We start from the raw sequence: 22,147 nt of genomic DNA, 5'->3' as shown, positions 1-22,147 counted from the left end.
TCTGCCCTCCTCCACCTCACTGGACCCAAGGGTGTCTGTGCTGATGATGTCCTCCACTCTGGAGAAACGCAGTAGCGTTACTGGATCGGGGCTGTTCTGCACTTTGAACAAACGTTTTTTCAGCCATCTCAGGAACCCTGCTGTTTCTCCCGTCTCCCCTTCTTCACTGCATGAACCAGAAGGATAATATGTGCTGTTCTCCAACTTGTGGGATTTTGATTTGATCATTCTGTTCACTTTTAGTAGGTTAAGGTGCTAGTGTAAACCTCTTAACATACAGCTGCTGATTTCATAATGAGTTATGGTATTCTGCCACTTGCCTTTTTAAGTGAATCATAATCAACAAAAACTAAGTGGAAACCATGGTAACATCGAACTCCATCAACAAGACACGTCACATTAAACTGCTTTCCATAGGTAAAAACCATGGCAACGCCTCACAGCGAGATCAGGGCTACGTCACGGTCAAGTTGAGACACGCCCACCCAGCTTCTACGTGCTAAAACAGACAACGTCAGCGTTTTCATATTTTTCTGATGGAAATTGAATTAACATGTTTTCTCTGAGAAGTGAGATTATTAGTATTAACTCAACGGTTACCTAAATCAAGGAGAACGTTAGTCATCTGCATCATAAATCAAGGAGAACGTTAGTCTTCTGCATCATACCTAAACAATGGACCTGGTTTTAGCATTTTTGTGTCAACAATTACAGTCTATGGTCAATAACGAAGCTGTTCGGCAGTTCGGCCTATGGGATCTGTTGCCACAGTTCGCTGGTGGGTGCAGCTGGTGCTTAGAATATACTCTGAGCTGGTGGTTCAAAAGGCTGTTGTCATGGTTACGGTGTACCCACAGGCTATGGGATTGGGCTAAACTGCTACGAAAACCACTGTTGCCATGTCCGCTTATTATAAGCGATATTGGGCTTCATTTTCTGGGGCTTTGCTTGTTTCTATGGTTGTTTATTTGGGCTTCATAATGTTGTTTAAACCAGTTTTCTCAAACGTTTTCAAGCCAATGACCACCAAATAATCTGCAGACTTTACCACTACCAGGGACCACTCCACACCCGTCCACCCCTCTTTCACCATACAAGGATTTCTTTGAAAATAGCGTAGATTGGTTGCTTGTTTCTCTCTCAAAATCTGCCAACACTGGTGATAACGTTAGTACGCAGATGGATCTATGAGATGGATAAGTGCAATGATGAATGAAGTGAACGTCGTGTTATTACTTAGCAGCAGCACAACAAGCCTAATAGCTGTCTGAAAAACAACATAAACTTCTCTTATCACTCATCAGGTAATGACACGGTCATGCCACGGTAGCACTAGCGTTCAAATCGCCCAACACCTTGGTAAAAGCGCCCAGGCCAGCTCAGCCGACCCGCTAACTGTCCGTTTGCTGTGTGTGTGATGCATCGTTCACTGCTCACAAACTATAAATCAAACATTTACTTGTTTCGCTCAGTCAGATGATGTGGAGCTGGAGCAGGACTTCTTCTTTCTAGAAGTTAACACGATGCTGTGATTAAAGGAAGGAACGAAAAACAACGTTTTTTTGCAGCTTTTTGTGGTGATTTCGCTCTGAAATAATAATAACAAAAATGAGTAGGTAAGTCTTGGAAAATATGTGTACTGTTTAGTACCTCGATGATAGCTTAAGCTAATAAGTTGTTTACAACAACAATGAGTTCAAAACTTCATGACATGTCGGGAAAAAAAAGATCGATTTTGACATGTTCATATCTACGAGAGATGTTAGCGCTCTCGCCCCTGTGGTCACTGCGGGGACACCAGCGGAGTCCTTTAGCTCCGAACATGTACAAACTGCAAAAATATAAGATGCTTACCCTGTTGCCCCAAACGTCAGAGAGGCCTACGGGGTGCTTGTATAATGTATTAGTCCGTAGTTCTCAATATAGAAGTGTTTAAATCCCGTCTGTGACCGATATTCTGTCGGGATCCAGTTCTCAATGGGCGTTAGTGCATCCGGTGAAAGCCGGAATTACGCTCAATGTAAACGGGAAGTAAACAAGGGGGGGAATTGCGTTCGACCACAGTCGAGATTAAAGCACTTCTTTATAGACAACTATGGACTAATACATTGCGCAAACACGCCGCTCGTCTTCTTAACATGTAGGGCAAGCGGATAAGCACCTTTATAATTTGCATTCGTACATGTTCTGAGCGCTGCGGGCTTTACTTGTGACCGTGCAGTGACCACAGCAAAACATTACGGGTTGCAACATTTCCCGATGCACAAGGAATGTTTGGCCATAGGTCAGGGCGTGGTGTTCCAATTAATTAGTTGGAGGGTAATGTGATTGTGATGTGAATCATGCATGATGAGAGAGATAGAGGGGTAGGGATTTGGTATGGACTAGTATATTAATAATAATAATGAACTATCTTATCATTTATCTTATTATTTCTCTTAGACATATCCAGTATTTCCTTTCTCTTTTAATGTTCTTCTCTTATACTCTTTTCAATACAGTAGCAAATTACTTAAAAAAAAAAAAATCAATTATATTACAAAGATCCTGTATTTTCTTCTCTTTTTTACGCGCCCTCTGTTTGCACCATGATTCAAATTGCGATTTTATCGTGATGTAAATTGTTACCAGTTTTTATCGATTTTCGATTCATGATATATCGTTACATGCCTAACTGTGTATGCATGGTTTAAAGTCGTCAGTCGCCACGACTGATTGCAGTCATTTGGATTCCATAGACGCCAGCATGTATCCTAAGGAAGCATGTAGTGCAGCGAGAATAGCCGATCTACAAGCTCTCAATGCGTCATGCATTGAGAGCTTGTAGACAGGCTATTTTCGGTTATTATTTTTTACGATTTAGAGCATTTGATTCATTGAATGTTTTTATTTCACAGTATGAAGAATGGGTACATTTCAGACGAAAGCACAAGTCAATACAAAAACGGTTACTCTGTGGACCATCCATGATTAAGCATTACACTTATTTACAACAGGGTCCACCTTTTTCAATTCATCAGAACGACGTACAAATATACACTTCTATAAAAAACAGGAAATCAACATATAAAGAAAGGAAACGAGCCCAAAATGACATTTTTTTACCAGCCACACACACACACACACACACACACACACACACACACACACACACACACACACACACACACACACACACACACACACACACAGCAGTATGTAGAACAGCAGAAACAATATTACTAAAACATCATCATTTTACATATACCTGTAGAGGGTATGCGCGTGACATCATCATACCCGGAAGTTATGAAGAACGCCTAACTGTTAGTGGCAAAAAAAACTACTTTCTGGCGTTGACGGTCCATACATCCAAACAGAAAAGTCCTATCACTTTATGCATGCACATACCCTCTATTGTGTTGATTGTTTAGCAAAACGGTGCTAGTGTGGGTGGGGCCTTTCGCACCGTTTCACAAATGGCACATTTTGGCATTTTTTTCCAGCGGTGACATTTCATTTAGCTTTAATCCACGCATTGTTTGTTTGTCTCCACACTACAGGCTCAGCATCGGGTGTGCGTACTCGTTCACATACAACCTGTTCCAGTTCTGTGGACACACATGGCTGCTGGCAAACATGACCGCCAGGATCCTCTCCTTTGGTCGAGGTGAGACATTCTTCCTTGGGACACACTTACTGGTATTTCGGGGGAATCTGTATCTAGACAGGCAGTCATAGAGGTAGGAAGGTTTGGGACATATCTAGACAGGCAGTCATAGAGGTAGGAAGGTTTGGGACATATCTAGACAGGCAGTCAGGGACATATCTAGGCAGGCAGTCAATGGAGGTAGGAAGGTTTGGGACATATCTAGACAGGCAGTCAGGGACATATCTAGGCAGGCAGTCAGAGGTAGGAAGGTCTGGGACATATCTAGACAGGCAGTCAGGGACATATCTAGGCAGGCAGTCAGAGGTAGGAAGGTTTGGGACATATCTAGACAGGCAGTCATAGAGGTAGGAAGGTTTGGGACATATCTAGACAGGCAGTCGGGGACATATCTAGGCAGGCAGTCAATGGAGGTAGGAAGGTTTGGGACTATGCAGGTAGTCATGGAGGTAGTTAGGTGCGAGACTATTGAGAGCTTTACAGACATGTAGTGTTCCTGGTTCAGAACAACAAAACCGTCATAGGTGAAGGCGCTCTCTACTCAGGGAGTCAAGTTGAGTCTCTGTAGCTGATGGGTGCAGATTCTTGAAGATCAATGGAAAAAGGGGAATATCCATCCATCTTCAACCGCTTATCCGTAGTCGGGTCGCGGGGGCAACAGCTCCACCAGAGTGCTCCAGACTTCCCTCTCCAGAGCAACATTAGTGACTTCCTCCTGGGGGATTCCGAGACATTCCAAGGCCAGTGAGTCGATGTGTTTCCTCCAACTGCACCTTGGTCTGCCCCGGGGTCTCCTCCCAGTGGGACGTGCGTCGAGGACCTCCCTAGGGAGGCGCCCGAGAGGCATCCTAACCAGATGCCCGAACCACCTCAGCTGGCTCCTTTCCAGGCGAAGGAGCAGCGGTTCTACTCAGAGTCTCTCTCGTGTGACTGAACTTCTCACCCTATCTCTAAGGGAGATGCCAGCCACCCGTCAAAAGAAAACTAATTTTGGCCGCTTGTATTCGCGACTCTCTTAATAAAGTTTGAGTTTCTTTATTTCATCACGAGCAGTCTAGAGAAACAAACGCGTTTCGGGCACGCAGGCCGTGTTCCTGGTTCATTCATGTTGTCGTTGTTTTGCAGGCGCGTTGGCAGACACCTTCTATGCCGTCGGGGTGGTGATGACTCTCTGCCAGATGCTGTCCGTGCTGGAGCTGTTCCACATCGCTGACGAGATCGAGCAGAGCAGGCTCATACCTCGCCTGGTCCAAGTGTGTATTGATCTGTGTAAAACCCTGTCCTCCTTAAGAGCCTGGTCCAAGTGTGTATGGTCTATACCCTGTCCTCCTTAAGAGACAGTCTTTAAAGCCTGGTCCAAGTGTGTATGGTCTATACCCTGTCCTCCTTAAGAGACAGTCTTTAAAGCCTGGTCCAAGTGTGTATGGTCTATACCCTGTCCTCCTTAAGAGACAGTCTTTAAAGCCTAGTCCAAGTGTGTATGGTCTATACCCTGTCCTCCTTAAGAGACAGTCTTTAAAGCCTGGTCCAAGTGTGTATGGTCTATACCCTGTCCTCCTTAAGAGACAGTCTTTAAAGCCTGGTCCAAGTGTGTATGGTCTATACCCTGTCCTCCTTAAGAGACAGTCTTTAAAGCCTAGTCCAAGTGTGTATGGTCTATACCCTGTCCTCCTTAAGAGACAGTCTTTAAAGCCTGGTCCAAGTGTGTATGGTCTATACCCTGTCCTCCTTAAGAGACAGTCTTTAAAGCCTGGTCCAAGTGTGTATGGTCTATACCCTGTCCTCCTTAAGAGACAGTCTTTAAAGCCTGGTCCAAGTGTGTATGGTCTATACCCTGTCCTCCTTAAGAGACAGTCTTTAAAGCCTGGTCCAAGTGTGATACAGCAGTGGTGGAAAAAGCACTAAATGTTTTTACTTAACCCATTTAGGCCTGATGTCGAAATTTAAAAAAAAAAACTTTTTTAAAATGTATTTTTTTCTCAGTGGTTCTCAATATTTCATGTCAAGGATCCCAAAAATTATATGTAATATGCCGCCGACCCCCCCATCTGAAAATATGTTGTTCCAGGGACACCCCCCCCCCCCCCCCCCAGAAGCAAAGATTTGAGTTTAAAACTGAAACTCTGAAAGAATATATATTCAAAGATTTGAGGCACATTTTTCACGATTTTTCAAAAATAGCAGACCTACAAGCTCGTAGCGCGGCACTCGGTGCCACGCTATGAGCTTGTAGATCTGCTATTTTTCAATAGCTAAAATATAATGTTTAAAACACAAAGGGGTTCCCGCCCAAAATGGGTTAATGAATACGGTGTTGTCTTTTCCACCTTGCAGGTGGTGGAGAGGAACCTGTTGCTGTTCCTGGTGATCATCAGCCTAGAAGACCTACAGAGCAGTCCAATTGTGTGTGTCCAGTTCATGCTGTGGAACATCCTCGACCTGTTGAGGTGTGTGTACCCAAGGGCATTCACTTCTAGTCATTTTTACTAGTTGACTAGTTGCCTAGTTTACTAGTCGACTAGTCGACTAGTTGTTTAACCACCTTTTATGTTAAAAAAAACAAAACAAAAAAAACATTTTTTTATTTTTTTGGGAAATAAATATTTGTACATTTAAAAACTGTGTACATTGGTGACTATAACTATAATCTACCTGATATTGAGGCCTACAAAATCGGGGAAAAAAAATAAAAATAATAATGAACTTTTTTTTTTTTTTTTTTCTTATCAACTAGTCGACTAGTACCAGCAAGGTCGACTAGTGGATTTACTAGTCGACTAGTAAACTAGTCGACTAGTTGCTTAATGCCCTACCCAACTCCTTACTGCTGTGGTCCACGATCCACTTTGACTGCCGCCTAGTGGTCATTGGAGGTAGGCAGTTAGCTTGGAAATGACTGGATTACTACTCATTTTACGTCTGGTCTCCCGGCCTTGCAGACTGAGAGAGAGGAAGAAACGGCTAATAGTGAGCATTAGCTCACAATGTTTATCTTTCGCCAGAAACTGTAACATGGCGATCACGATGCGGTGAAAATTCACGCATAGGATCCGAACATCGGATGTTTGGTCAAAACCACGGACAGCGTCGTGGTTTCAGAGAAAATGAGCGAGGGAAAATCAATTCTGTCCATTGGTCAACATTTAGTGATGTGAACATAAAGCTGAAGTCAGTGTTTTTCTAAATGGACAGTAGACCATCAATGGCCCGACATGGATTACAGTCGCCACGACAGATTTCAGTCATTTGAATTCCATAGAAGTCAGCATGTTGCACAGTGAAAATAGCCGATCTACAAGCTCTGTAGTGCTTGAGAGCTTGTAGACAGGCTATTTTAGTAGATAGGCTTAATCCATTCTGGACAGGAAGTCGGGAACCCCTTTTGGTGTTAGCATTATGTTATGCTTTAGCTATTGAAAAATAGCAGATCTACAAGCTCATAGCGCGCCACCGAGTGGCGCGCTAAGAGGTTGTAGGTCTGCTATTTTTTGAAAAATCGAAGAACGACTGACATAGAAACATAGCTTTTTCAGAAAACTGTCAGGATGTAGAAGACATTTTTAGAATCTGATCTCAGGTCAAAATGGGTTAAACGAGCCAATGAAAGCAATATGAAAAGAGAGCAACAACATGCACATCCCCAACCCTTAAGTTTGCTGAGCAACGAACAGGAAAGAACAAAATGAAACGCTCCGCACACCGAACGCTCCAAAGCGACAGATGCTTTTACACCGAGCGCTTCAATGCGAGTATGATGTCAGATGATTCTTTTATCGTACCAGAATGATCTGCGTGACGTTTGGAGCACACAGGGCTCTTCTTCACACTAAAGCGAACACGCTGGAACGCCAATCTTTATACGCAACCCACAAAAACAATCAACGCGATCACATGGAATGCAGTACAGCTGTAGACATTTTCTCACGTGACCAAAACAAGTCGGGATGGTAAAAGACATATTAAGAGTAGTCATCTTTCTGATGTATTTCAACTGCGTATGACAATCGTGTATGTCACTTTACTATGATGACTCTTTTTAAAAGACACGTGACCAAAACAAGTTATGGTAAAAGACTCTTTTACCATCCTGAATTGTTTTGGTCATGCCCAATCAGTCACTAGCCTGCACCTGAGACGTTCCTTTTGACTGACACCAAGTTTAGAATAAGAATTGAATACCACAGAATATCAATACGAAGAAACGGTAGTAGTGGATGGAGAGAGGATTTTTGTCCAACCAAGAAACGGCAACCAATGGCTGCAAAGAGGGGGTTCGCTTAGGAAACGACGCCGGTGACACCGTTGCACAAATCACACATTAGGACACAATTATTCAGTCGGGAGATCGAAATGAAGCCCCCCCCCCCACCACCAGTAACAGTGGTGGGCTGCCACTGTTGCATGCATAGGGGAAGCACTGCATTTTAGTTCATAATATTTCTTTCCAAAGTATCGTAAACGTATGTAATGTATGGAGTATGTTGCCCCCTGTGTTCAGGTATCCTCACCAACTCCTCTGCGTGATGAAAATGCCCTCCTTTGGCCTGCTGTGGGCTCGCTACACTCTGTGGATCCCTCTCTACGTCGTCTCCGTCATTACAGAAGGTATGACGCGCCGTTAGACTGCGCATGCATGCGCCGTTAGACTGCGAATGCATGCGCCGTTAGACTGCGAATGCATGCGCCGTTAGACTGCGAATGCATGCGCCGTTAGACTGCGAATGCATGCGCCGTTAGACTGCGAATGCATGCGCCGTTAGACTGCGCGTGCATGCGCCGTTAGACTGTGCGTGCATGCGCCGTTAGACTGCGAATGCATGCGCCGTTAGACTGCGCGTGCATGCGCCAGGCAGGGAATTAATTGACTGCATATTCATTTAACCCATTTTGGACTGAGGTCGATTCAAAAAAGGCTTCTAAATCCTAACTTTTTTCTGAAAAACCCATGTTTCTATGTCAGTGGTGCTCAACCTTTTTCATGTCAAGGACCCTCAGAATTATCTCTATTGGGCCATGGACCCCCATCTCAAAATATGTAGTTCCAGGGACCCCCCCAGAAGCGAATATTTTAGTTAAAAATGTTCGCTCTGAAATATATATTCAAAGATTTGCGCCACATTCTCACGACTTTTCAAAAATAGCAGACCTATTTTTCAATAGCTAAATTATAACATGTTTAAAACACCAAAAGGGGTTCCCGCCCAAAATGGGTTAAAGCAATACTTTTACCCCATCATTACTTTTTCATTGTCAATTACTCACCCTGTGAAGCCTTGGGATTCACGGAGATGTTTTAGTTTTTCTCGCCTTCCTTCCTTCACGGCGAATGGATGATCCAAAAACTACGAGAAATGCCTGATGAATCAAATGATATAGGATTAGAACAGGATTTAACGGCAGCAAAACAATGGCAAAATGTACTACTACTGGCCTGGGCCATGGCTCAGTGGTCCAGGCACCCAGTCTGGCAGTGTGCCGCGGGTTCGACTCCCGATCCCGACGGCCTTTACTGCATGTCTTCCCCCCATCTCTCTCCCCATTTCCTGTCAGCCTACTGTCTGTCCCTCCATAAAATATATAAAATAAAAGGTGAAAGCCACAAAAAAAAAAACGTTTAAAAAATGTACTACTGCTAAACTAGAAAACACACATTTTCACTCAAACGTCACTGTTTAACACACTTAGGATAAATAGGATCATGCACTAAGGTAGGAGCGAGCCTACGCACTCAGCATTTGTGCACAAAACTGTCGTTTATCCAAGTTATCCAAAGTTTCAGTGAAAAATGCGTTTGTTTTGGAAGTGCAGATAGATATGACTGGATAGAGTGCACTTGGATTATACTGTGAGAGCTGTGTTGTGTTTAGTTTTGCTGTGTTGTTCATCCTGGAAGCCCTATTTTTCTTCAAGTGAAGTTTGACTCTGTTCCACAGATGCACATTGGAAATATAAGCTTGTAGATGGGCTATTATCACACTCTTTCTCACGTAATATTTGACAATTTGGCCAAAAAAGTAATTCAATTGTAACGCGCCACCGAGTGGTGCGCTACGAGCTTGTAGGTCTGCTATTTTTGAAAAATCGAAGAACGACTGACATACATAGCTTTTTCATAAAACTGTCAGGATGTAGAAGACATTTTTAGAATCTGATCTCAGGTCAAAATGGGTTAAATACAGTACTTCTTCTTCAAATCTTCTTAGTTACTTTCCACCACTGCAAATGACCCTTGGGATGACCCCCCCCCCCCCCCACACACACACACACACAAGCATATAGCTCGGGGCTGGGCAACTTTGACGATGGAGATCAGGGCCACTATATTTCCACACTCACTCCCTAGGGCCATATATTACTGTCGTAGGAAAAATAGCCGATCTACAAGCTCAAAACACGTCGCGCTGCGACACGTTTTGAGCTTGTAGATCGGCTATTTTTGCTATATTCGAATTGAAATCTTGAATTTGTGCTAAAATTAACATTTTTATGTCATTTCAAATGCCTTTAATTATACTTGTGTTGAAGCAATGAGCTACTAATTTAGACTGTGAACTTAGAAAAACATAACATACTGCTGGGAACACGACCCAAAAGCTTACAAAGTGCGGATCTGTATCTGTTTTGGATTCTCAGAGTGACAGCTCTAAAACAAATAACCAGAAGTTGGAAAAGTGTAGAACTACCCAGTTTAGATAGATGGTTGGACAAAGTGGAAGATATGTATGGGATGGAGAAGGTGACCTATAAAATCAACGGAAGGGAAAAGTTATTTGAAAAAAGATGGGCCCTCTATCTTTTAAATAAGTAATTTTTTTTTTTTTTTTTTTTTTTGTTTAGACCTAAGTATTCAGTAACACAAACAAACAAATGAGAAATAAAAAGGAAATGGAAGAACCACAATCATCACAAAACAAAGCCTAACAAAGCCTACCCACCCCACCCCCCCCCCCCACACACACACACCTTTAATGTCCTTAATTCTATTATTTTCTTTCTTTTATTTTTATTTTTTTCCCCCCCTATGCCTGTATGTTGGTATGTTTACATGTTTATGTATTTGTGTTTATATATTTATATATTTATATGTCTATATATTTATATATTTATGTATTTATATGTTTATGTGTTTACATGTTTATATATTTATATATTTATGTGTTTATATGTTTATATATTTATATATTTATATATTTATGTATTTATATATTTATATAGACTATATATATGAACTATATATATTTTGTATTAAATGTACCTTATGGGTCTATAGATACAAATGAATGAATGTATGAATGTCTAACATGGGCCTACCCTCTTCTTTTTCTTTCTTTTTTTTTTTTTTCTTTAAATTTTATTTCTGTGTATGTGTGTACAAAAAAAAAAAAAAAAAGAAAGAAAAAGAAGAGGGTAGGCCCATGTTAGACATTGTATTGGCTACAATTAATTTGTACATGTGATTGACTCAATAAAGTAATAAAAAAAAAAATTTAGACTGAAGTAATAACAGCGGGTCATGTTTGCATGTTGTGGAATAGTAACAGCTGAAACCAATATTATATCAGTATTCTGACATTAACCTGAGGGCCACATTAAGTGAAGGTGGGGGCCGCCAGTTGCCCACCCCTGATATAGCTTGTTGCTTAGCAGAAAAGGAAACGACACAATAAAAATGTAAAGATAGCCTATTTTAAAATGGCAGGTAGCTTCCTTACTTTGATTCCGGTGTAGTGTAGTTCCAGACTCCATATAGCATTCGGAGATTGTGGAATAGTTGTCTGGCTATACGCGAGACTATACGTAGCAGTAGACATTTTGTCACATCCTAACTGCTGTGCTGACATTGTGTGTGACGTGGCGTCCAGGAATCACGGTGTACCAGGCGCTGCCCTACCTGGAGTCGTCCAGCAACAGTAGCACATACACCCAGCTGAACCTGCAGCCCGAGTCCCCTGGCTTCCCCCTGCACACGCTGCTGAAGATGTACCTACCCATCCTCGCCGTTGGTGAGACACGCACGCTGACACATGCACACACTGACACGCACGCGCACACACACACACACACACACACACTTAACTTAACCCCTTGTGTAGGGTTAAGTTTTACATGTATTTTCTCTAGCTTTGTTTGATTGGATCAGCAGCAAATTTGAACTGGAAACACGTGACAAAGAGGGAACTGTTGTTCTATAAAGAGCCTAGATTTATTACCTCTCCATCAGGTGGAGAGGGAGAAAACAAGCATACACTTAACCGTATCACTGCCACCTGGTGGACGCAAATGCCAACGCTTGAACTGGCGACCCGGATCTACTTGGTTTTAGTGTGATCCATTTTAGATGCTAAATAGTTAGCGTCAATGCTAGCGAGCTAAAATGAGGCCATCCTTGCTCTAGAAAGCGTCAATGTTCCAATCGGGATCACCGGGCAATCAGAAAAGACCTCCGAACGTCGGGCGTTTTGTCAAAACCACGGATCCGGTTTGATATCAATAATAAAGCTTATATGACGGAACGTTTTGTCACGAGCACAAGTACATACAGAGATGTTTAACTAAAGGATCATACATAGTCTGGATTTTCGGTGGTTAGGTGACCACCGAACTACAACATGACGTCACGAGCCGCAGTGAAGGGCAAACCACCGCCACCGCTCCAGCCCTTCTCTCTGTTTTTACTCACCACCGCTCAACGTTATTTCAGCTCCGGTGGTCACCTCACCACCGGAGCGGTGGTCACCTCAGCACCGAAAAACCAGACTATGAATAGGCCTTTACTTGTCGTCACTGTCTTCTCAGGTGCTGGTGTCACAGTGTGGCAGCTGCTGAAGGAACGCAGACAGCAGTTGGACAAGTGGAACAAGAAGCATAAAAGGAAGTGACATGTAATGGTGGACATCCTCTCAACACTCTGACGCTGGAATCTATCTTTTACCCATAAAGACCGGAGGCCTATTCTACAGTACAAATGTCTTCTAAATCAATTTTCAGAAAAACCTATGTTGCCATATCAGTGGTGCTTGAACTTTGCCATTGGCGGCTTTGGCCACCGACTCCCATATCCAAATATGTGCATATGTTGCAATTTTGTACTTATTTTGTTACATGCATGCATCCTAATGTCATTGTATAATTGTGTTTCCTTTTCTTGGTGTTCTGTGTAAAGCACATTGAATTGCCTTGTAGTTGAAATATACTAAACAAAAACCATTGCCTTGCCCCTGGTAGACCGTTATTAAAACTGTATTTAGTTGTTGTGACAGTATGTTGAAGAATGTATGATGTACATTTTTGGGGGGAGTTTGACATTCGGCTCAAGACACAGACATACTAAAACTAAAACATTGACATCTGGTCACGACGTAGGTGTGAGGGCCGCGTAGTGGCCCAAACTCTAGATGTGAGGGCCAATAATCAATACTGCAGTAAAGGTCTATAGTAAAAGTCTGGAATTCTAAATGTACTTGAGTACAAAAAAAAAGTACAAAAGTATTGGTATCAAAATGTACTTAAAGTACCAAAAGTAGAAAATTATCATTATGCAGAATGTCTCATTTCAAGTTTTCAAATGTAAAAAAAATCTGACAATAGCAGACAGCGAGCTTGTAGGTGTGCTATTTTTGAAAAATCGAAGAACGACTGGCATAGAAACATAGCTTTTTCAGAAAACTGTCAGGATGTAGAAGACATTTTGAGAATCTGATCTCAGGTCAAAATGGGTTAACCATTGCTTTGTGTACATTTATGGAGAAGTATGGAGGGTGTTAGAAAACTACAAACATCATCAATCAAAATAACTTATTATGAATGAATTTTATTTTCAGATTAGGCATGCAGTCTATAGGGTTGGATTTACAAACCCTACACATCACATCAGCGAGTGTGGTTTAAAGTTAATTAGGCTAGTTGTGATCATAAGATTTACTGTAAACCCTATCAGTCAGTCGGTTTAAAGTTTATTTAGTTGCGATCATAAGATTTACAAACGCTACACATAAGACAGTCAGTCAGAGAGTGTGGTTTAAAGTTTAACAATATAAATTGACTGCTACAATAACCTTAATAATGGAGACAATACACCATAAATAAATACTGAAACCAGATATAATCATTAGGGAGGTGTATGCATGTACTATGTGTACCATGTAAACTCTTCATTTCCATTTTCCAGCCATATCGTTGGGAAAAAAATATTTTTTTGAAAAAAATTTGGGGACCCCCCCAAAATAATTTGGCGACCCCCGAGGGGTCGCGATCCACGGGTTGAGAACCCCTGATTTTGGAACAATGTTTGTTTCCTCCTCAGTTGTAAAACAACATTGACATGTTTAATCATTTGGTGTCATACTAATACACTAAAACTAATTGTTTAGTTTTAGTGTTCAGTTATATTAATACATAACATATAGTTATATTTATAAATATATACATATAAATCAAACATCAGATAATACCTGCTAGCAGTGTGGCTTGTTTCAAAGTCGGAACAAACCAGCCGCTCCCGCTCTGCCCCAGGCCAGCACCATATTACAAAGCAAGCAACAAAACCTGTGTGTGTGTGTGTGTGTGTGTGTGTGTGTGTGTGTGTGTGTGTGTGTGTGTGTGTGTGTGTGTGTGTGTGTGTGTGTGTGTGTGTGTGTGTGTGTGTGTGTGTGTGTGTGTGTGTGTGTGTGTGTGTGTGTGTGTGTGTGTGTCAGGAGTCAGGACCAGTGGTGGAAAGTACATTTTGCTCAAGTAGCCTACTGTAAAATGTTTTTATTTTATTTTTATTTCCACTTTTCTATATACACTGTTACTTCTACTCCACATCTCAGAGGCAAATATTGTACTTATATTCAACTACAATGACTAGTTAGTTACTTTTAATTATTATTGCAAAACATATATTAACCGCTTCAGCCCTATTTTATACATTTCATACAAGTCATCTGTGACTGTGACATAACTTACTGGTAAATCATTTTGAAAGTAGCTCTCACGTCATAAAAGTGTGGTCACCCCTGGACTAGGGTACCTACCCTAGGGGTATTCTCTCTAATTATTTTTATCCCACAATATTTGTAACCCAATGTAACCCGGTGCCAATGTCTAAGCCGTAACCCTGGGCGATACTCTCCCTCTGCCAACCTGGGGAGAGCCCTGGACTGAGCTCATGCTTTAGCTTGTAGATCTACTATTTCCACTATTTAGATGTTTTTGAGGGGTATACCCAGGGCCGGATTAACACCTCTGAGGGCCCCTGGGCACTGAAGCTCGAATGGCCCCCCTTCACGCGTGCGCAACATTTTTGCTGTTTTGGAGCCGTTTTGGGGCAGTTTTATGCCGTTATATTGGCCTATTTCCGGTCGCCTACCCCCCCCAGAGTGACAGCCAATCTAGCGCATTGTTGCTGCTTTACACACAATTGCACTTTTCAGCTGCCCTTCTCACCAACAATAAAACACTAATCTTTTTAGACACCATTTATTTCATTCGGATTAGCAGGGAAATGTTCTGTGGAGCTAAAAAAAAAAAGGAAAACAAATGTATATATATTTTTTTTAGGGGCCCCTGGTGCCCAAGGGCCCCTGGGCACGTGCCCAAAGTGCCCATATGGTAGATCCGGCCCTGTTTCTTATTGTTCTCCTATTGTTCTTTCCTCTCTAGTGTTCACCACTGCTGCTTTTCATACTGAACAAACTACCTGTTTTCTGTGCCTCTCCTCCCAAATCAGCACCACCAGCTGCTGACTCATGAGCAGTGATTGACACCAATTAGGGGTTTTGACAGCACAAAAGGTTGAATCTAATTGATAATGGTTAACAATAGTTTTCTACCCAATGAATGACAGGTGATGTGATGTCTCGCCTGCCTGATTAGAACACGTCCATGTTCATCTGTTGCATACTATACAAGTCTACACATTTTCACTTGTGAAAATCCCAAAGTACTATATTTTACCAATGCATTCAATACATTTAGATTTTCATTAGATTTAAGTAAAACGTTCTTATCCGATATTCAAAGTGAAACGTGTTTCACGTTTCCCACTGAGCCTTTTTGTAGTCTAATAGACGTCTAAATGGTAAAAGAAAATGTCTAAAAACTGGGGTAAAAATTGTCTAAAATTTAAAAAAAACTTAATTTTTAGACAATTTTTACCCCATCATTTAGAAAATTGCTCAGTGGGTTGCTTTAATCCATTTTGGGGTGGGGAACCCCTTTTGGTGTTTTAAATATTATGTTATAATTTAGATCTACGGTGGCGCGCTACGAGCTTGTAGATCTGCTATTTAAAACCTTTGCTTCTGTAGAACGCCACAACGGTAAGGCCTTCCGGTCTGATTTACGGATATGTTATAGAGCTCCACGAGACGCACGCGTGGAACTGTAGTACGTCCTCGGGCGACCTTTCTAGTCGACATGGCGCGCGCGAACGTTCCACTACACCGAGTGGCGCGCTACGAGCTTGTAGATCTGCTATTTAAAACCTTTGCTTCTGTAGAACGCCACAACGGTAAGGCCTTCCGGTCTGATTTACGGATATGTTATAGAGCTCCACGAGACGCACGCGTGGAACTGTAGTACTTCCTCGGGCGACCTTTCTAGTCGACATGGCGCGCGCGAACGTTCCACTACACCGAGTGGCGCGCTACGAGCTTGTAGATCTGCTATTTAAAACCTTTGCTTCTGTAGAACGCCACAACGGTAAGGCCTTCCGGTCTGATTTACGGATATGTTATAGAGCTCCACGAGACGCACGCGTGGAACTGTAGTACGTCCTCGGGCGACCTTTCTAGTCGACATGGCGCGCGCGAACGTTCCACTACACCGAGTGGCGCGCTACGAGCTTGTAGATCTGCTATTTAAAACCTTTGCTTCTGTAGAACGCCACAACGGTAAGGCCTTCCGGTCTGATTTACGGATATGTTATAGAGCTCCACGAGACGCACGCGTGGAACTGTAGTACGTCCTCGGGCGACCTTTCTAGTCGACATGGCGTGCGCGAACGTTCCACTACACCGAGTGGCGCGCTACGAGCTTGTAGATCTGCTATTTAAAACCTTTGCTTCTGTAGAACGCCACAACGGTAAGGCCTTCCGGTCTGATTTACGGATATGTTATAGAGCTCCACGAGACGCACACGTGGAACTGTAGTACGTCCTCGGGCGACCTTTCTAGTCGACATGGCGCGCGCGAACGTTCCACTACACCGAGTGGCGCGCTACGAGCTTGTAGATCTGCTATTTAAAACCTTTGCTTCTGTAGAACGCCACAACGGTAAGGCCTTCCGGTCTGATTTACGGATATGTTATAGAGCTCCACGAGACGCACGCGTGGAACTGTAGTACGTCCTCGGGCGACCTTTCTAGTCGACATGGCGCGCGCGAACGTTCCACTACACCGAGTGGCGCGCTACGAGCTTGTAGATCTGCTATTTAAAACCTTTGCTTCTGTAGAACGCCACAACGGTAAGGCCTTCCGGTCTGATTTACGGATATGTTATAGAGCTCCACGAGACGCACGCGTGGAACTGTAGTACGTCCTCGGGCGACCTTTCTAGTCGACATGGCACGCGCGAACGTTCCACTACACCGAGTGGCGCGCTACGAGCTTGTAGATCTGCTATTTAAAACCTTTGCTTCTGTAGAACGCCACAACGGTAAGGCCTTCCGGTCTGATTTACGGATATGTTATAGAGCTCCACGAGACGCACGCGTGGAACTGTAGTACGTCCTCGGGCGACCTTTCTAGTCGACATGGCGCGCGCGAACGTTCCACTACACCGAGTGGCGCGCTACGAGCTTGTAGATCTGCTATTTAAAACCTTTGCTTCTGTAGAACGCCACAACGGTAAGGCCTTCCGGTCTGATTTACGGATATGTTATAGAGCTCCACGAGACGCACGCGTGGAACTGTAGTACGTCCTCGGGCGACCTTTCTAGTCGACATGGCGCGCGCGAACGTTCCACTACACCGAGTGGCGCGCTACGAGCTTGTAGGTCTGCTATTTAAAACCTTTGCTTCTGTAGAACGCCACAACGGTAAGGCCTTCCGGTCTGATTTACGGATATGTTATAGAGCTCCACGAGACGCACGCGTGGAACTGTAGTACGTCCTCGGGCGACCTTTCTAGTCGACATGGCGCGCGCGAACGTTCCACTACACCGAGTGGCGCGCTACGAGCTTGTAGGTCTGCTATTTAAAACCTTTGCTTCTGTAGAACGCCACAACGGTAAGGCCTTCCGGTCTGATTTACGGATATGTTATAGAGCTCCACGAGACGCACGCGTGGAACTGTAGTACGTCCTCGGGCGACCTTTCTAGTCGACATGGCGCGCGCGAACGTTCCACTACACCGAGTGGCGCGCTACGAGCTTGTAGATCTGCTATTTAAAACCTTTGCTTCTGTAGAACGCCACAACGGTAAGGCCTTCCGGTCTGATTTACGGATATGTTATAGAGCTCCACGAGACGCACGCGTGGAACTGTAGTACTTCCTCGGGCGACCTTTCTAGTCGACATGGCGCGCGCGAACGTTCCACTACACCGAGTGGCGCGCTACGAGCTTGTAGATCTGCTATTTAAAACCTTTGCTTCTGTAGAACGCCACAACGGTAAGGCCTTCCGGTCTGATTTACGGATATGTTATAGAGCTCCACGAGACGCACGCGTGGAACTGTAGTACGTCCTCGGGCGACCTTTCTAGTCGACATGGCGCGCGCGAACGTTCCACTACACCGAGTGGCGCGCTACGAGCTTGTAGATCTGCTATTTAAAACCTTTGCTTCTGTAGAACGCCACAACGGTAAGGCCTTCCGGTCTGATTTACGGATATGTTATAGAGCTCCACGAGACGCACGCGTGGAACTGTAGTACGTCCTCGGGCGACCTTTCTAGTCGACATGGCGTGCGCGAACGTTCCACTACACCGAGTGGCGCGCTACGAGCTTGTAGATCTGCTATTTAAAACCTTTGCTTCTGTAGAACGCCACAACGGTAAGGCCTTCCGGTCTGATTTACGGATATGTTATAGAGCTCCACGAGACGCACGCGTGGAACTGTAGTACGTCCTCGGGCGACCTTTCTAGTCGACATGGCGCGCGCGAACGTTCCACTACACCGAGTGGCGCGCTACGAGCTTGTAGATCTGCTATTTAAAACCTTTGCTTCTGTAGAACGCCACAACGGTAAGGCCTTCCGGTCTGATTTACGGATATGTTATAGAGCTCCACGAGACGCACGCGTGGAACTGTAGTACGTCCTCGGGCGACCTTTCTAGTCGACATGGCGCGCGCGAACGTTCCACTACACCGAGTGGCGCGCTACGAGCTTGTAGATCTGCTATTTAAAACCTTTGCTTCTGTAGAACGCCACAACGGTAAGGCCTTCCGGTCTGATTTACGGATATGTTATAGAGCTCCACGAGACGCACGCGTGGAACTGTAGTACGTCCTCGGGCGACCTTTCTAGTCGACATGGCACGCGCGAACGTTCCACTACACCGAGTGGCGCGCTACGAGCTTGTAGATCTGCTATTTAAAACCTTTGCTTCTGTAGAACGCCACAACGGTAAGGCCTTCCGGTCTGATTTACGGATATGTTATAGAGCTCCACGAGACGCACGCGTGGAACTGTAGTACGTCCTCGGGCGACCTTTCTAGTCGACATGGCGCGCGCGAACGTTCCACTACACCGAGTGGCGCGCTACGAGCTTGTAGATCTGCTATTTAAAACCTTTGCTTTTGTAGAACGCCACAACGGTAAGGCCTTCCGGTCTGATTTACGGATATGTTATAGAGCTCCACGAGACGCACGCGTGGAACTGTAGTACGTCCTCGGGCGACCTTTCTAGTCGACATGGCGCGCGCGAACGTTCCACTACACCGAGTGGCGCGCTACGAGCTTGTAGATCTGCTATTTAAAACCTTTGCTTCTGTAGAACGCCACAACGGTAAGGCCTTCCGGTCTGATTTACGGATATGTTATAGAGCTCCACGAGACGCACGCGTGGAACTGTAGTACGTCCTCGGGCGACCTTTCTAGTCGACATGGCGCGCGCGAACGTTCCACTACACCGAGTGGCGCGCTACGAGCTTGTAGATCTGCTATTTAAAACCTTTGCTTCTGTAGAACGCCACAACGGTAAGGCCTTCCGGTCTGATTTACGGATATGTTATAGAGCTCCACGAGACGCACGCGTGGAACTGTAGTACGTCCTCGGGCGACCTTTCTAGTCGACATGGCGCGCGCGAACGTTCCACTACACCGAGTGGCGCGCTACGAGCTTGTAGGTCTGCTATTTAAAACCTTTGCTTCTGTAGAACGCCACAACGGTAAGGCCTTCCGGTCTGATTTTCATATGTTATAGAGCCCAGCAACACCGGCCGACACCTCCAAGGCTTCCTGGGTGATGGCGAGGAGGAGGAGGAGGGCTGCCACGTCACCTCACAGTCCAACTGTCTGTATGTACGCCTCTGCTGTGCCTGAGGGAGGCACGCGCGCACACACACGCACGCGCACACACTCACCTGCCCAGGCCATTGATGCCAGACGACCCTCGGGCCAGGCACTGCAGCCTCAGCCTCTCCACGGGATCTGAACTCACACACAGACGTCTCTTGGCGTCCAGCGCCATCTCTCGGTCGTGCCTCGACGTCCTGGCCATGGCTGAACACACAGAGCACATTAATATAATGTGTAACATTATAGTGGATGCAGTTAGCTTAATGCTAATTCCGATTAGCATAGTTAGCTTCTTATCCATGCTACTGGTGACTGGTTTAGCACAATACAAACTCGGACTCATTACATAACATGCAAATCACACCACCACTCAATATAAAAATAAAACGTTGTCTTATAAAGCAGCATATACTTTGTTTACATTCAGACCCATGGCTTTGTACAACTACTGGCCAAAGTTGAAGTTCATATAGTTGTAAAACATTCACCATAAAAGCCAAAATCGCGACAGAGTCAGCTATTCATTCATTACTAACTATTTCACAGACCTTGATGTGACTGTTAGCTGTGATAAAGTAAAGTAAACAAAGTGATGATGAATGACACGACACGAAACACACACGTAGGATGTAGCTCTTCTCACAACATTGACGACACAGGTCGGTTCTTTATAAACGGGCATTTATTGGGCATTCTTCTCATCCCTCTGCTGTTCCATGCCGTGAGAACTATGTTCACACAAAATAATAAACACATAAACAATCAACAAATTACGTCGCAATACATAATATTGATCAAACAAAGAAATACAAAACATGTAGATTTGCGCGATGCGCAGGTGAACGTGTCCGTCAAAACACCACAATACAACACAACAAAGATAACTCTCAAATAATAATACCTCGTTGGCCGCTTGTTGTGTAAAGAGGTTCTTGATGCTTCTTGAGTTTCATACAGTCCTTTGAATGTCCTTTTGACCGTGTTTAATAACTTTAAACAGTTCAAACACACTACTCTGCTGCGAGTGTGCTTCCTTGTGCAGACCAGAGTCTGAATGAGTGAGAGAAATGTTTGTACCACCTGTGTGCAATGCCAGGCAATCATGCATCAATCAGTCAATCAATCATGGTCCAGTGTTGCTACTGACAGACAGGGAACTTGGTTCTGCCTCAGAAAGTTATCATCACATCATGTTTACATTTTTAACCTCATATGAAATCAATTATGAACCACATATTTATTATTGTATCATGACATTATTATGAATTATGCTTTATGAACTTATGACCATGAATTGTTGTATTTTAGCTATTTTAGTCTTTTTAAAGTAAGCATTTTAATAGCAGCACTTACATAGGAAGTCAGAGAAACGAATCAAAGAAAAGAGCGTTATCTGCCAGTGGAATTCAGAACAGCGCCACAGCCCATCCACATGTATGTGGCAGCGGTGGCCGAACGGATAGCGGCGCGGTCTAGATACCGGAAGGTTCCCAGTTCGAATCAGCCGTCCGACACGTTAAAATTACCACCGCTGAAATGCCCTTGAACAAGGCATCAACCACTACGATGAAATGTGTTCTATGAGCAGGGCCTGGCTGGAAACAAGTTCTTGAGCTTAGCCCAGATACCCTGGGTAAATATAGATTTCATTTCATTTAATTTCATGAAGCCATATGCCTCTCCCCTCCTCTCCTCTCCTCTCTTTTTGAATGAACAGACAAAACACAAAACACAACATGTTCATTAATGTTATTCTTCACAAACTAGACATTTTATTCATATTTAGAAAATGCAGAATCCAATGGCGTCGGTCTGGGCTCTCCACGCCGTTTGCAAAGGATCTATAGAACGTCCTCGGGCGACCTTTCTAAGAGGCACGGTCTCGTTTCACTTTTTCAGCCAGGACGCTGTTAGAGTCTATGGGTCTATGACGTGTCTGCATGCACAGAGCCAAAGTGAAGGACGTTTTGTACGACTGTCGGAGGCGTACGTCCGAGACACCTAACCGTTCGTCTCGGCTGGCTCTCCGACATATCCGAACGTCGGACCGTGATG

The 22,147-nt window shown here is 44.1% G+C and overlaps 1 protein-coding gene and 1 long non-coding RNA gene across 3 annotated transcripts; one reads left to right on the top strand and one right to left on the bottom strand.

Moving 5' to 3' along the window:
* Window positions 1–968: 968 nt before the first annotated feature.
* LOC306931319 (very-long-chain (3R)-3-hydroxyacyl-CoA dehydratase 4-like) lies at window positions 969–12,856 on the top strand. 2 transcript variants are annotated; one of them, XM_079512669.1, is made up of 7 exons: window positions 969–1,304; window positions 3,543–3,649; window positions 4,775–4,902; window positions 5,984–6,096; window positions 8,148–8,254; window positions 11,512–11,652; window positions 12,446–12,856. In XM_079512669.1, exons 2-7 carry the CDS (start codon window positions 3,619–3,621, stop codon window positions 12,526–12,528), a joined length of 603 nt encoding a protein of 200 aa, XP_079368795.1. In that variant the 5' UTR covers window positions 969–1,304; window positions 3,543–3,618; the 3' UTR covers window positions 12,529–12,856. The 2 variants fall into 2 exon arrangements, with proteins under 2 accessions (XP_079368795.1, XP_079368794.1); XM_079512668.1 differs by having other exon boundaries at window positions 969–1,616.
* Window positions 8,912–21,119, bottom strand: LOC306931322. Its single transcript, XR_013791004.1, has 3 exons — window positions 20,994–21,119; window positions 20,158–20,296; window positions 8,912–9,004 (listed from the first exon to the last, which is right to left on the bottom strand). It is a non-coding gene; the product is annotated as an uncharacterized lncRNA (long non-coding RNA).
* Window positions 21,120–22,147: the final 1,028 nt, after the last annotated feature.

The sequence above is a fragment of the Electrona antarctica genome (assembly GCF_951216825.1).
Source record: "Electrona antarctica genome assembly, chromosome: 10".
NCBI classification, from domain to species: Eukaryota; Metazoa; Chordata; class Actinopteri; order Myctophiformes; family Myctophidae; genus Electrona; species Electrona antarctica.
Note: the sequence above shows the minus strand (reverse complement) of the source record. Positions and strands in the feature narration are given on the sequence as shown.

Coding starts and splice junctions, on each gene's coding strand:
- LOC306931319 (XM_079512668.1), top strand. Junction 3,650..4,774: donor GATCCTCTCCTTTGGTCGAG/GTGAGACATTCT, acceptor GTTGTTTTGCAG/GCGCGTTGGCAGACACCTTC. Junction 11,653..12,445: donor CCTACCCATCCTCGCCGTTG/GTGAGACACGCA, acceptor CTGTCTTCTCAG/GTGCTGGTGTCACAGTGTGG.